Source organism: Lipotes vexillifer, unplaced genomic scaffold (genome assembly GCF_000442215.2).
Source record: "Lipotes vexillifer unplaced genomic scaffold, Lipotes_vexillifer_v1.1 scaffold213, whole genome shotgun sequence".
Taxonomy (NCBI): domain Eukaryota; kingdom Metazoa; phylum Chordata; class Mammalia; order Artiodactyla; family Lipotidae; genus Lipotes; species Lipotes vexillifer.
Window position 1 is genome coordinate 7,493,239 of NW_006780610.1, and position 13,345 is coordinate 7,506,583.

At 47.3% G+C, this 13,345-nt stretch overlaps 1 protein-coding gene across 1 annotated transcript in view; it reads left to right on the top strand.

The window, feature by feature from the left end:
• Nucleotides 1–13,345, top strand: part of CSMD2 (CUB and Sushi multiple domains 2) — a 621,436-nt gene that overhangs the window by 396,096 nt on the left and 211,995 nt on the right. The window contains exons 20-22 of the mRNA XM_007453867.1: nucleotides 409–624; nucleotides 2,006–2,194; nucleotides 8,131–8,300. Coding sequence (XP_007453929.1) covers nucleotides 409–624; nucleotides 2,006–2,194; nucleotides 8,131–8,300 — 575 coding nt within the window. The remainder of the gene's footprint in view (nucleotides 1–408; nucleotides 625–2,005; nucleotides 2,195–8,130; nucleotides 8,301–13,345) is intronic.

A 13,345-nucleotide genomic window follows, 5' to 3' on the forward strand; every position in this document is an offset into this window, starting at 1 on the left:
CCCCCCAGCTCAGTCTGATCTACATAGGTTCCAGCATTTGTCACTCTGTACTGTAGCTATATCCCCTTGCACCCACGCAGCCCTGGATCCTGGCCCATAGGAAGTACCCAATAGATGTACAAATACTTGTTGACTGACTGAATGACCTAGCCATAAATCTCCCTTTCAAACTGGGACAAGCAGAAAGCAGCATCCTTCTCCCTGACTGGACCTCAGGGCAGGGGCATGTGCGGTTCACCTGGGTTCCTTCATTCAGGTTGGCTGGTGTGTGTTGATCATGCTCAAGCTTGAGGTTCTGCACACCGATAGACGCTTGCAAACGGGAAATGTTTGTGCAGACCCCATCGTGCAGCTGAGCCCCTTCAGGCCTCTCACTGTCATCACCCTGACCCTCTGGTCTCCTGGCAGGTGTGTTCTTCACTTTCCACACCTTCCACCTGGAGAGCAGCCACGACTACCTCCTCATCACGGAGAATGGCAGTTTCACCCAGCCCCTGAGGCAGCTGACCGGTTCCCGGTTGCCAGCCCCCATCAGCGCCGGACTCTATGGCAACTTCACTGCCCAGGTCCGCTTCATTTCCGACTTCTCCATGTCCTACGAAGGCTTCAACATCACCTTCTCAGGTAAAGCATGTGAGGGTCCCTCGGGGTAAGTGATGGCTGAGCACTCTGTCCCTCCCACCACCCCCCACCCTGCTGCCGGCCTCTGGTCTTCCCAGCAGATGGCTATTGGTCCCCTCCCCAGCCTCTGGGAGAGGGACCTCACTGCTGCAGCAGAAGATAGTTGGGTTAGACACAAGGACGAACTTCCTTATAGTGGGCTTGGAAGGAATTAGCAGGTCTGTTGGGGAATGTCCTTCTGTGAAGGTATTTAGGCTTCACTCTGAACATGACCAACCCAACTGATTGAACTAGAGGACCTCGGGAGTCCCATCCTGCCCTAGTAATTAAAAAAGAAAAAAACGAAAAGAAAAAGAAGGGAGACTGAAATACCCATTTTGGAGTGTTTTGGTCTCATTTGGGGGCTGCCTCACCAATGCTAATTTAGCAGCGATGGATATTTATCTTTGTGTTTAGGAATCCTGAAAAGAAAGCTCTTTAATGTGCATTGAGGGAGAAAAGAGGACCCTTCACTCCTCTAGTACCAAGACTATTGCTCCCAGACCACCCCCCTCCCACCACCGGCCAGGAGCAGAGACAGCAGATGGATTCCCCCCGGGATGGCTGAGAGATATCTGACCTCTAGGAAATGGGACATGGCCGAGCTCAGCCTCACAGCGTCCCTCCAGCAGATGCCACCTGCCATGTCCTGGCTGATGGGACATATCCAGCCAGTCTGCCTCATCTAGCCTCTTTCTCCCCACCACACAGAGCCCCGGGGTACTGTGTCCCAGAAGGGAGATGCCCTTGGGGATGAGGGAAAAGGTACTTCTATATCATCACTAGAGGTATAAAAGTCACTAGAGGCAGCTCCCTGGTGCATAAATGCCACTCCGTCACACATGCCATCTGCCTCAAGTGCCAGCGTTACCAAGACACAGCTTCAGCTGAGGCACTTGGATTCTTTTTCCCAATGTAAGTTGCCCTGGGCTGGGTCATGCATTCCGAACCTCTAGAACCAGGCTGATTGAATTGATCTGGCTTGGTGCCCGGGGAGAAAGAGGCAGGAGAGTCCACAAGCCTGAGGCTGGGGTTCATGTGGAGATGAAGGGACAGAGGAGGGAAGGGTCAGCCTCAGAAATGCTCCCGGGAAGCATGTTTCCAGAAAGGCGGTGCTCTGTCCCACTGCTTGTGGTCTGGAGGCACTCAGACCACCCAGAACACACCTGCCTGTTCTCGCCTGTGTCTGTCCCTCTCGGGCTCTCTCTCCTTCTCTCCTTACTTTTCGTGCATCGGTGTGTATCCTGTACCTCTGTCTTCCTCTCTCGTCCTCTTCTCCGTGGTGTCTTTGTCTGTGTGATCCCATCCTCTGTGTCTGACCCCAGCTGTCCTGCTGCCTTTCCAGAGTATGACCTGGAGCCCTGTGAGGAGCCTGAGGTCCCAGCCTACAGCATCCGGAAGGGCTTGCAGTTTGGTGTAGGCGACACCTTGACCTTCTCCTGCTTCCCCGGGTACCGTCTGGAGGGCACGGCCCGCATCACGTGCCTGGGGGGCAGACGGCGCCTGTGGAGCTCGCCTCTGCCAAGGTGTGTTGGTAGGTGGTCACGTGCTTTCATTTTGCTTCACTAATGGGGTTGGCCGGACTTTAGTCAATTGCTGGGAGGTGGTGGAACGCACCTGGGCCAAGAGGCCGACAGGACTGGGTTTAAGGACTGTCTTAGCGCACGGTTACCTTGGGTGGGTGGCGTACCCTCCTTCCACGCCAATCTCCTTATCGGTACAGGAGAGATGGCAATGCCTGCTTCATGAGCTGTTCTGTAGCCTTAACTGATCTTTACAAAGCGGGTCCACAGTAGGCACTCAGATGAAATCAATTTCTATGCTGTTACCTCCCATCCTTAACACACATTCCCATGGCTAATTGATGCCTTTTGCGGAGAAATCTGGGTGGGGTGTGTGGGTGCACCTATAGGAAGGAAGTATGACCTTTGCCCATGGAGAATCCCCATCTGGTGGAGGCGAGGGCTGATTTTACTTGTCCAATGAGGGTCCAATAGCTTTTGAGAATCTCTAGAAAGACTTCCTCCATCCCGCTGGGGAAGAGAGAGAGAAGCAGGAGTTGGGTTCATTTATAGAGGACCCATTGCAGGTCAGGCATATGCTTCTGGATGCTGAGAATACAAAGGTGAACAATACAGAGGAGGTCTCTCCACTCCTGGTCTCACATTCTGGTGGGGGGAGATAGGCTGTAAACACATGGATGTGTAGTGTGTCGGGCAGTGTTGAGGGTTACAGAGAAAGATGGTCAGCTTAGAAAGTGCTAGAGGTTTTTATAACAAGTAGTCAGGAAAGACTTCTCTGATGAGCTGACATTTTAGTAGAGATCTGAAGGGATTCAAGGAGCTAATTCATGGGCGAAGAGGGAGCAGAGTACCAAGGCCCCAAGCCACGAGGATGCTCGGTGTTTGAGGAATAGCTTGGAGGCCAGACTGGAGCGAGCGACGGGGAGAGCAGTGGATGGTGAGGTTAAAGAGGCAGCTGATGGAGTTGGGACCAGGAGCCCCATGACCCAAGGTCCTGCCGGCCTCCTTGCCAGCATGCTAGAGCAGGCTATTCAGAGCTCCAGGCCCAGAGGGTGGAGAGAAGTGGGCTGATATCCCAGGGACTGGGGACAGTTGCTGGCTGTCCCTCATTTATAAGGTTCATGGCTCTGCTTGCTCAATGCTCACACCATGGGGCTAGATGGAACACAGGCTGGATCAGTGGAGTACCTTCCGTGCTCACTGCTATCCGCTAGTGCTAAATATTACAGAAAACCCCAATATACCAAAGAGATCAAAGCAGCACTGCACTGACTGAAACAGGTGCCTGCGTCTTGAGAGCCCTTGAGGTCAGCCTTGCCCAAGACAACCACACGGAGCCCTGGGGCTCTGCAGAGGACAGTCGTAAATAGGATGGCAAGATGGGCTGTGCTTAGGCTGTGGGGTCACCTGGGCCCAAGGGTGAGTCTCTGCTCTGCCACTTACCGGCTGTTATATCTTGGGCAAGCCACCAGACCCCAGCAGCTCCAGCTTCCTCGCTTATAAAACAGAGATAACAATATCCAATTCACAGGCTTTATTCCAGATTAGATGACATAATTTACATAAACCAATGGGGTGCCATATTATTATCATTTTGCCAATAACCTTTTTATCATTATTTATCGATGACATGACCAACAACCAATAACCCTTTACGATCTCAGAGGGGAAACATTAAGACAAATAGATGCAGAATTCCATTTTTGATCAATTAACTAATCTCAAAGTTTATCCTTTTTCCTGCAACCATCCCCCAGAGCATCCACCCACCCTAACCTGGACACACATTCAGACATACATGTAACTCCCACTGTGTAGGTTCAGTTTCGATGTGGCTGCTAGCAGCTCTTTTCTGCTCCGGAGAAATGTCTTCAGCTAAGTGGCTCTGAGGGGAATTTTTCCTGAATGGGATTATCCAGGACCACAGATACACACACGCCCTAAGCTCTGCCTCATTGATCTCATTACATAAACTCATTCTTTAACTTATTATTCCAATTACTGTTTGTTCATGGTGCCTCACAATATTTTCATTATTACATTTGTCTTCTGTTCTGTATGTATTCATAACGCATAGCAATTATAATCACCTCTCATTACCACCAGCCCGCAACAGAACCTCAGGCTGGAGGTATCACAGGAATGCCCACCCGGGAGATGCTCCCAGTCGCCATAAGCAATGGAGGTGTAAATTGAATAACTTACCAGGAACATTCCCTGCTGAAAAGGAGATGAACAGTCCTGGGCTCTAATTCATTGTGTGACAGGGCGACACAGCCCCTGACCTCAGGGTCCCCTGAGCTGGATGTGGAAGAGACGGCCCTGATCCCAGAGGACCACATTCTGCACCAAGAGTCATGGCCCTGCCCTTGGGAGCCCCGCATGATGGAGCAGACCTACCTCTCTGCCTCGGGAGCCCCAGACTGATGGACAAGACACAGCCCCTGCCCTTAACGAGACCTCTTCTGATGGGGATGACAGAAGTCATAGATGCCCGAATTAGCCACAGCACTTTCCGGTGCAGATGACTGTTTGTTTCCCTGGACCATTTATTTGTTTCCATTTATGCTTGTGTTTGGCTTTTCCGTGCATCTGCTCACCTCCCCTGATACTTTGGAAACTCTCCCAAAAGCAAGTGCCAGGTCCCGCTACCTCCTGTACACTCCCTGGTGCCCTGGAAAAAGGCCTCAGTAGGGGCCAAGGACTGGCCCCATCTGAAGCTGTCAGCTCCCTTCCCCTCCCCATAAAGGTGTCGGGCATGTGGGAAAGAGGAGAGGGTCATGCTGGGGCAGAGATAGCATATAGCTATTGTGCAGCAAGCCAGGGTAGGAAGGAGGTGCAAAAATATGTCAAAGCCCACGTTTAAGGTAAACCACCTTTTAGGAACTAGGCAGAGAGCAAGAGGTATCAGGAACAGTGAGGGTGCTGTGAATGTCAGGCAGCTAACACATGCTTCCCGAGAAGCTTCTTGGGGCTTCTGCCATTCCCGGAGCCTGGGCAGTTAGGGCTCCAAATAGAAGCAGATAAGCTGCGTAGATTCATCAGGTTAGATGGGGAGAGAAAGGAATAACGCTTGTTGAGGGCCTACTAGGTGCTAGCCACTCCCTATATGTTCACCTCTTTCATCATAAAATTTCATATATGTATTCTCTCTAGTTTTATGTGGATGCTGTTATTGTTCAGATGGAGGCAGATGAAGAGACCGAGGTTCAGAGAGTTGATATAACTGGTCTGTCTGAGTCTAAAATCCATGCTCATCCCACTACACCACATGTCATTCCCTAGACGGAAGAGAATACTGTGTGATGCCCAGAGATGATAGAAAGCTGCTTCAGAGGGCTGCCCACGTGATGTGACTGAGTCATAAATGTCTAAATATGCACAGCCCTCAGCACCCCCTCCCCAAATGCCCACCTTCATCAGAGGGCACCCAGAACACTTACACACTTTAGAAACATATCTACCTAAAGTACCAGCAGCCACCAGGGTGCCCGTCCACCACCCGCCCTTTAGTTTTATGCCCCAGCTCTGCACATTCATTACGCGCGTTCGGACACTCTGCAAACGGGCTGAGTTTAAAATACTGCAAAGCGAGATTTCTCCTCCAAGACAAATGATGGCTGTCCTGTTCAGTTTGAGTGGCTATAAGAAAATACCATAAAGTGGGTGGCTTCAACAACAAGCATTTATTTCTCACAGTTCCAGAGGCTGGCAAGTCCAAGATCAAGGTGCCAGTGGATTCCGTGTCTGGTAAAGGCCCTGTCCCTGGTTTCCAGATGGCAGCCTTCTTGCTGTACCATCACACAGCAGACAGATTGCAGGCTCTGGTCAATTCCTCTGCTAAGGGCATGAATCCCATCATGGGGGCTCTCCCCTCATGACCTCATCTAGACCTAAGTACCTCCCAAAGGCCCCACCTCCAAATAGCATCACACTGGGGAATCAGGGCTTCAGCATAAGAATTTGTCGGAGGGGCACAAACATGCTGTCCATAGTAATGACTTATGTGACGTCTTAGGAACCTGAAGCTGGTCCTGAACTGGAAAGGGCCCAGGGAGGAGGGCTTGTCCCACCAATCAGAGGACTGATTGGTGGAACATGGTCACTATCTTCAAAGTGTTCTAAGGAGCAGCCTTGGGGACAAGAGAACACACAGAGGTACAACTAAGCGCACTAGAGACTCAGCTCTGAATGTTCCTGTATCACATGCTCCCTCCACACTGCTGTGGCCTAGGACACTCCAGGCTCAGGGCAATTAAAGTTGAATATGTGGTGACCTCAGGGTCCTTCCAGCCAATGGCTGTGCCTAGAATAGGGACACTGAGGAATGGTTCGGGGAAAGCAGATGTGCTACCACCAACCTCAGAGATTCAATGTATGCTCCGCACTCCCCATATGTCCAGACAAATAATGGGCCTGCCATCTGGACTTGTATTTATATCCTTCCAGAACCTAATCATTTTTAGAGCTGGCCATCCTCTGAGGTCAGTGTTCTCCATATTTATCCACTCATTCATTTGGCAAATATTTATTTTACAGACAATCTGGGCTAAGCCTTGGAAATTCATGGATTCGTTAAGCATGACCCTTACCTTCAAGTAACGCACAGTTTGGGTAGAGGGTGCAGACAAGAAACAAGCCATCAGTGTGCGATCTGGTAGACGCTCTGCCACAGGGAAGCCCAGGAAGAGGCTTCACAATTATCAAAGACCCTAGAGAGCCAACTGCAGGGTCGTTCAGCACATGCCCTGCACTGAGCTACCCTTTTCATCACTGCTGCTGTCCTGCCCAGGCATGGAGCAGAGCGAGTGGGTGCTGGAGATACAGAAATATGACCAAGCCCTAAAGCACCCACAGGGCAGTGGAGGAGATAGAAATGTTAACAAATAAGGCAAGTAAAATGTGATGACCGGGCTTCCCTGGTGGCGCAGTGGTTGGGAGTCCACCTGCCAATGCAGGGGACACGGGTTCACGCCCCGGTCCAGGAAGATCCCACATGCCGTGGAGCGGCTAGGCCCGTGAGTCATGGGCGCTGAGTCTGCGCGTCCAGAGCCTGTGCTCCGCAACGGGAGAGGCCACAACAGTGAGAGGCCCGCATACCGCAAAAAAAAAAAAAAAAAAAAAGTGATAATCACTATAAATAGAGGTATAGGAACAATGGGGAAAGAATGACTAATTCTGGAGGAGCAGGAACAGATTTTGAGAGGAAGGTGTGAATTCATTAGCTGTTGAATTAAACAGGGTTTCCATGTGTCTGTGCCAAAACTTTCTTCAGAGCCTCAGAGGCCCTAAATTCCAGGACCAAGAGGGCTGAGTTGTCAGCCCCCTCCTCTCCTTGAATTGAGAGACTTGATCTAAATTGCTAAGTACCAGGGTCTTTATCTTGAAAACGGGGATCATAATTGTGCCTGCCTTATGGGGATCGGTTGCTGTGACTAATGGCTGAAATGATCCTTGTAAAGCTTGGAAGATGCTAGCAATTATTATTCAATCTTGTCCCCTCTTCGTTCGTATCCTCTGATACTGAAAGGCTTCATCCCTCCTCACTTGGCTGCCCCCATCGTCCCCTGATGCCCTCCTTGGTCATTTCTGTTGCTATGATACTATATGAACAGGTGGGAGGGAGAATGGCTGCTTCATAACACTGTAAAAGTAAAGGGTGCCTGGTGGGTTTATTTCTATTTCTGCTGAAGAAAAACAGACAAATCGAAGGAGAGAAATAAAGGAACGTAGCAGAACTACAGGTGGGCAGGTGTTAAAAAAAACAAACAACGAACTTTGATAAGCATTCCTATAGACAGGGAGACAAATGGACAGATAAACAGGCACTCTGGCAGGTAGAGAGGCAAGCAACTTGTCATCTTTGTAAGGTACTCCAGCGCTGTGAGTTGTTTTCCGGATGTAGCTGATGGGCGTTAATCTGTGATTATTGTGATTCTCTTTCCAGCTGAGTGTGGGAATTCAGTCACAGGCACTCAGGGCACTCTGCTGTCCCCCAACTTTCCTGTGAACTACAGTAACAACCACGAATGCATCTACTCCATCCAGACCCAGCCGGGGAAGGGGATTCAGCTCAAAGCCAGGGCATTTGAGCTCTCTGAAGGAGATGTCCTCAAGGTAACACTGATAGATTTCAAAGAGTATGTATGTTACGGGATGCAAAAGTATGGTCACCACACTCATTTATCTCTGTGGGAATGACCCAGCCTTTCTTCTTCCCTCCTGAGTCCCAAGATGTTGTCCTCACTCATCTGGGAGAAGTGAGAATCTAAGAGAGAAGGGTAGGCGAGTGTATTCTAAACCATGTGGCTTTAGAGTTTGCTTAGGAGCTGACTGCTCTCAAATATGTATGTGATTGAGTAGGGGTTGTCTGGATAGTAAATCACCATAATAAACTCAGTTGGAGGGGTCAGTGGATCAGGTTTTCCAATGTGAACTCTGACCATCAACCTAGATAAGGAAGAGTTCATAGAATATGTGCATTTGTGTAGATATGTGTGGCTATAGATGTGTTTATATGTACGTTTCCACATGTGTGTGCATCTGTGTCTGTGTCTGTATTTGGTTTGGGTGATCTGTGTCTGTACATACTTGTGTTCTGTGTGTGTGCATTTGTGTATGTTTTGAGTTTATGTTTCAGTGACCAGTGGGCTATTTCAGTAGCTTCAGTGTGCCATGGTGATGGCCTGCATGTAGCAGTGGGGTTGAAGAAAGTGGATTCAAGATCTACATAAGAGAAAGAAGTGAAAGGACTTGGACTAAAGAAAGGGTTATAGAGAGGGACTTGTTAAGACATTGAACACACTATGACTGTGTTTCTTAGCGTGTGTGATTTGTACCTCCAATAACACATCGTGTGTGTGTAATCAAAGAGTTGACTCTGGAGAACTTATCAAAGAGCTGCCTTATTTAAAAGGATTATAAGGAAAATCTCATACTGAGTAGGTCCATTTTCATCCTAGGCCAAGAAAGTTTTTTATCTTCTTCTAATATGGTTTTATTCCCTGTAGCCAGAGAAGTCTAGACATTAGAAACAACCAAAAGTCACCACTCTAGAAAATCCAAAGAGAAACCATTAAATAATCCCCATCCATTAGGACTCTCTGTAGATATGATGAATACACTGTGCTTTTTATGCAAAGATGATACTCTTGACCCACCCTTTGGGGCGTGTGTGTGTGTGTGTGTGTGTGTGTGTGTGTGTGTGTTTGGAAGGCATTTCTCACTCTTGCCTAATTACTCTTGAACCCAAGAGGAAGTACCATGAGATGACCAGTTGGGACCGGATATGCCTGAAATGGAACAGAATATGGCAAAGTGGCCCAGGAGGGAGTGGGTTCCTATCATTGGCTCCTTAAGCTCTACTTTTCAACCTCTAAGCTCCCCAGACAGAGAAATGCAGTGTGCATCTCCCTATAAGTGAACAATAGACAGGACTTTATACTTTCCAAGGGCCATGTCTTCAGGCGTCTCCCTTGATCTCAGTTCTCTCCATCCATTTGTTCATCATCAACAACAGAGCCTCAGAGGACACACCGAGGGCCAACAAGGCCAGAGGGACTTCCGTGCTCTAGTGCTGCAGGTGGAATTGAGGAAAGCTGGACAATGCAGAGACGTTCTTGGAGGAAGGATGCTGTTAACCCTGCAGAAAAAGGCATTTTGGAGACACAGTTTTCGGGTTTTGAGGGGAGTGTGAGCAGTTCTGTGCATGTGGCCTGATGCGACCAGCAGAAGGCCTCCTGCCTTGGTTGCTAGAGGCCACATGGAGCACGGCTGGTGCCCAAGCGTCCTCTCTAGGGTGGTCTGGACTCAGAGTAGCACCTAAGACATAGTCAGCAGGTGTGCATACCCCACTGCACTATCAAGGTTCTGTCTCAGGGTTGAATGAGCAGCTTAACAGACAGAAGAGAGACTTTTGGAGGTGCTCAGGGTAAGAAGGGAGGGACCTGGGGCATCATCCCCAGGTCAGAGGTCAGGGAGGGCTCAGGCAGGGATCAGGACCTCAGGTGGCCCTGCAGGGCTGTAGGGAGAGGGAGATGATTTCCTGTGTTTCTTTGAGGGATCTTCCCAGACTTCAGACTTGGTCTCTGCAGCCGCCTGCCTTGCTGGCCCTGCTACCAGCCTTCTAACACTGGGTTCCACCTTCTTGCCGAAAAGCCTCTTCCTCCCTTTCTAGGCCTCTGTAGTGTCCTCCTCAGAAGGTTGGGCTGTGGTACTGACCTGGCCGAAAGGCCATCCACACGATCCTGTAACCACCAGAGCTTCCATAGTAGGGGGTCTGGGGAAGGGAGGGCAAGGCATCCAGGGAGATCACGTAGTTTCCTGTTCTAACTCTTCCCCTCAGGACCCTTGCCCTCCCGAGGGAGAACCTGGGACTCGAATTATTTTGGAGTGAAAAGAAATGCACGGTTATAGTTTCCACCCTGCAACCACTGTCAGCTGCAGTGGCAATGCTCTTTACACCTGTCACTCCGATCTACCTCGACACAAAGAAGGTGGAACCCAGAGTCACCTCCAGGAGCACCCTGCCCTTGCCCTGGTGTAACTGGCCCATCTGCCAGAACACTGGTGTATTTCCAATCCTGAGGATGTACCTGTCCCTCCCAAGAACCCCAGTGCATACCTGGACTCCTTCCTGCCCAGCGAGACCCGCCACTTACTCCACACTTGCGTCTGAGCAACCCTCCAAACCTTCCATACACTCTTGGATTTCTGACCCATGAAATGACTGTTTTCTTGCATTTGTGAGTCTCAATCTTTTCCTTACATTTAATAACTGAAAATTTCTTAGACCTCACCCCTACACATACTCCAGCTTGTCTCCTAGAACTACCTGATTTCTTCTGTTTTGGCCTCCACCCAAATTTTGACCTCTGTCATCTGCAAGACAGAAGGTCCTCTAAATGCAATAGTGTGGAAAGACAACAGCTCCCAGCTCAAGATGGCACACGAAGCCCATGTATATAGCTACATCCTCTATGGTTCCCACGGAAATGACTAAAGGGACCTGAAAACGGGAAATTAGGCAAGGGTGCTTTCACATACAACTTAAAGGAATTTTTGCCAAATGGAATACCCCCCAAAGGGGGTCCATTTTGAGAAAGAGCCTAATCAAAGTGTAACTCACATAAGTGAATTGAAATCCTGCCAGTGGATTAAGTGCTAGAAACCTCAAGGAAAGAATGCATCTAAGACCACCTAGCTCAGAGCAGCAGAGCCTGGAGCCAAAGACACACCATGGGGCTGTTGGTAGGGGCCAGATCTCAATCCGGCTAGCTCTTCTGGAAGCATACAGGGTCTGAGAAACCACACAGAGCCACAGTTCCCTCTCAACATGACTTTCTGGATTCTGTTTGGCTGTTGTTGGCAAGCTGGATAAAGCAGAGTAATGCCATGGCCGGCACCTAACAAGAGTGGGCAAGCTCATTTGAGAAGAGGCTGCCACAATCATACACACACACACATGCACATGTACACACACATACACATATACGCACTCTCCCTCACACACACATGCTTTAGTACCAGGAGCAGGAGAAGCTCCTACTATGGCCTCTTCTGGCTTAACTCTTCTGCTCCCCCTTAGGGGAGCTACTGGGTCTTTCCATTATCCATTTTTATTTTCCATCTGTCATGGTGTGCCAACCGGAAAATGAACTGGATATGTGTGACTATTCAGTAGATCAGAAGAAGGGGACCTGTCTGAGGTTGTCTGCAAAAAACAAAGAAAAAAAAATACTTTAAAAACTTATAATTTGTATTCTTAACAGGATTTGAGAGAATATTATATTTAGGACACAAAAATAGGCAATAATGAAAACAGAGTACTCTGAGATGAGGAAAGAGATGAAAAACATAATCACCCAATTAAAAAATGGAATGGAGGCAATGAACAGAAGATGGTAAACTACAGAAAAATGAAATCACTTTGTTATAAGATAAATGTGAGAACTTCTCTCACATCTCATAATGAAATGAAAAAGAGAATTCTTTTATATTAATAAAATGCACAATCAATTCACAGTAAAACTTTATGTGCCAAATAACATAGCATGAGTAAATTAAATAAAAATTGCTAGAAAGGTAAAAAATTTTAATAAAGTCACCGTCATCGTGGAAGATTTAATATACCTCTGTTAGCCTCTGACGTATCACCTAGGTTAAAAATAAATAAGGATTTAGGTAGCTTGAATAATATAACAGAATAAATCCAAAGAGAGTGGAAGAAATACTTTTAAAGATAAAAGCAAAAGTGACTGAAAAAAGATAAATTTAAAAAATAGCAATTATCAACAAAACCAACTGGTTCTTTGAAAAATAGACAAAATTTACAGGACTGATCAAGGAATAAAGAAGCCACAAATTTATAATTTTAAGAATGAAAAAGGAACATAGGCATAGATAAGGTAGAGATTATGAAAACAATAAGAAAATGTTTAGGAAAAAGCATAAGACAAAAAATCTGAAAGCTTAAATGAAGTGGAAATTTTTATAGGTAATAAGTACTAATATCAAGAAAAAATACAAATCTGAATAAACCAATAACCATTTAAAACATTGGAATTCTCTCTCAAAGTCCCCAGACCTAGCCTGTTTTACAGGTAAGCTCACAAAACTTCAAGGAACAATTAATCCCTGCAATAATCAAACTATGTCAGAAAAGAGAAAAATTAGTATCCTTCTCCCCACTCACTTTATTTAAATAGGACAAGTAGAAATATTGATATCAAACTGAATAAGGGCAGCATGAAGTATTAGGCCAGTTTCACTTATGATCATAGTTCTAAAAATCCTAAATACAGTATCATGTTGAATCTAGCTGTGCATTAAAACAAAAATGACCAATAGGATGGATTCCAGGAACGTAAGGGTGTGTCAACATTACAAAAGCTCCTAATTTTCTTTATTGGGCAACCCATATGAAATTGTCATTTTTGTAGGTCAAGAGCGGTCAAATATCAGCAATTTCATCCTATAAACAGATTAGGAGAGAAAAATACATGATCCTGCCAAAGTATCCCAAAACATCATGTGATGAAATTCAGTACTGATTCATGATTTTTAAAAATATCTCATAAAGCTATGGACAGAACTTTCTTAATCTAATAAAAATGTTCTGCCAACACGTATAGCAAACATTATACTTAGTGACAAAACTTCCT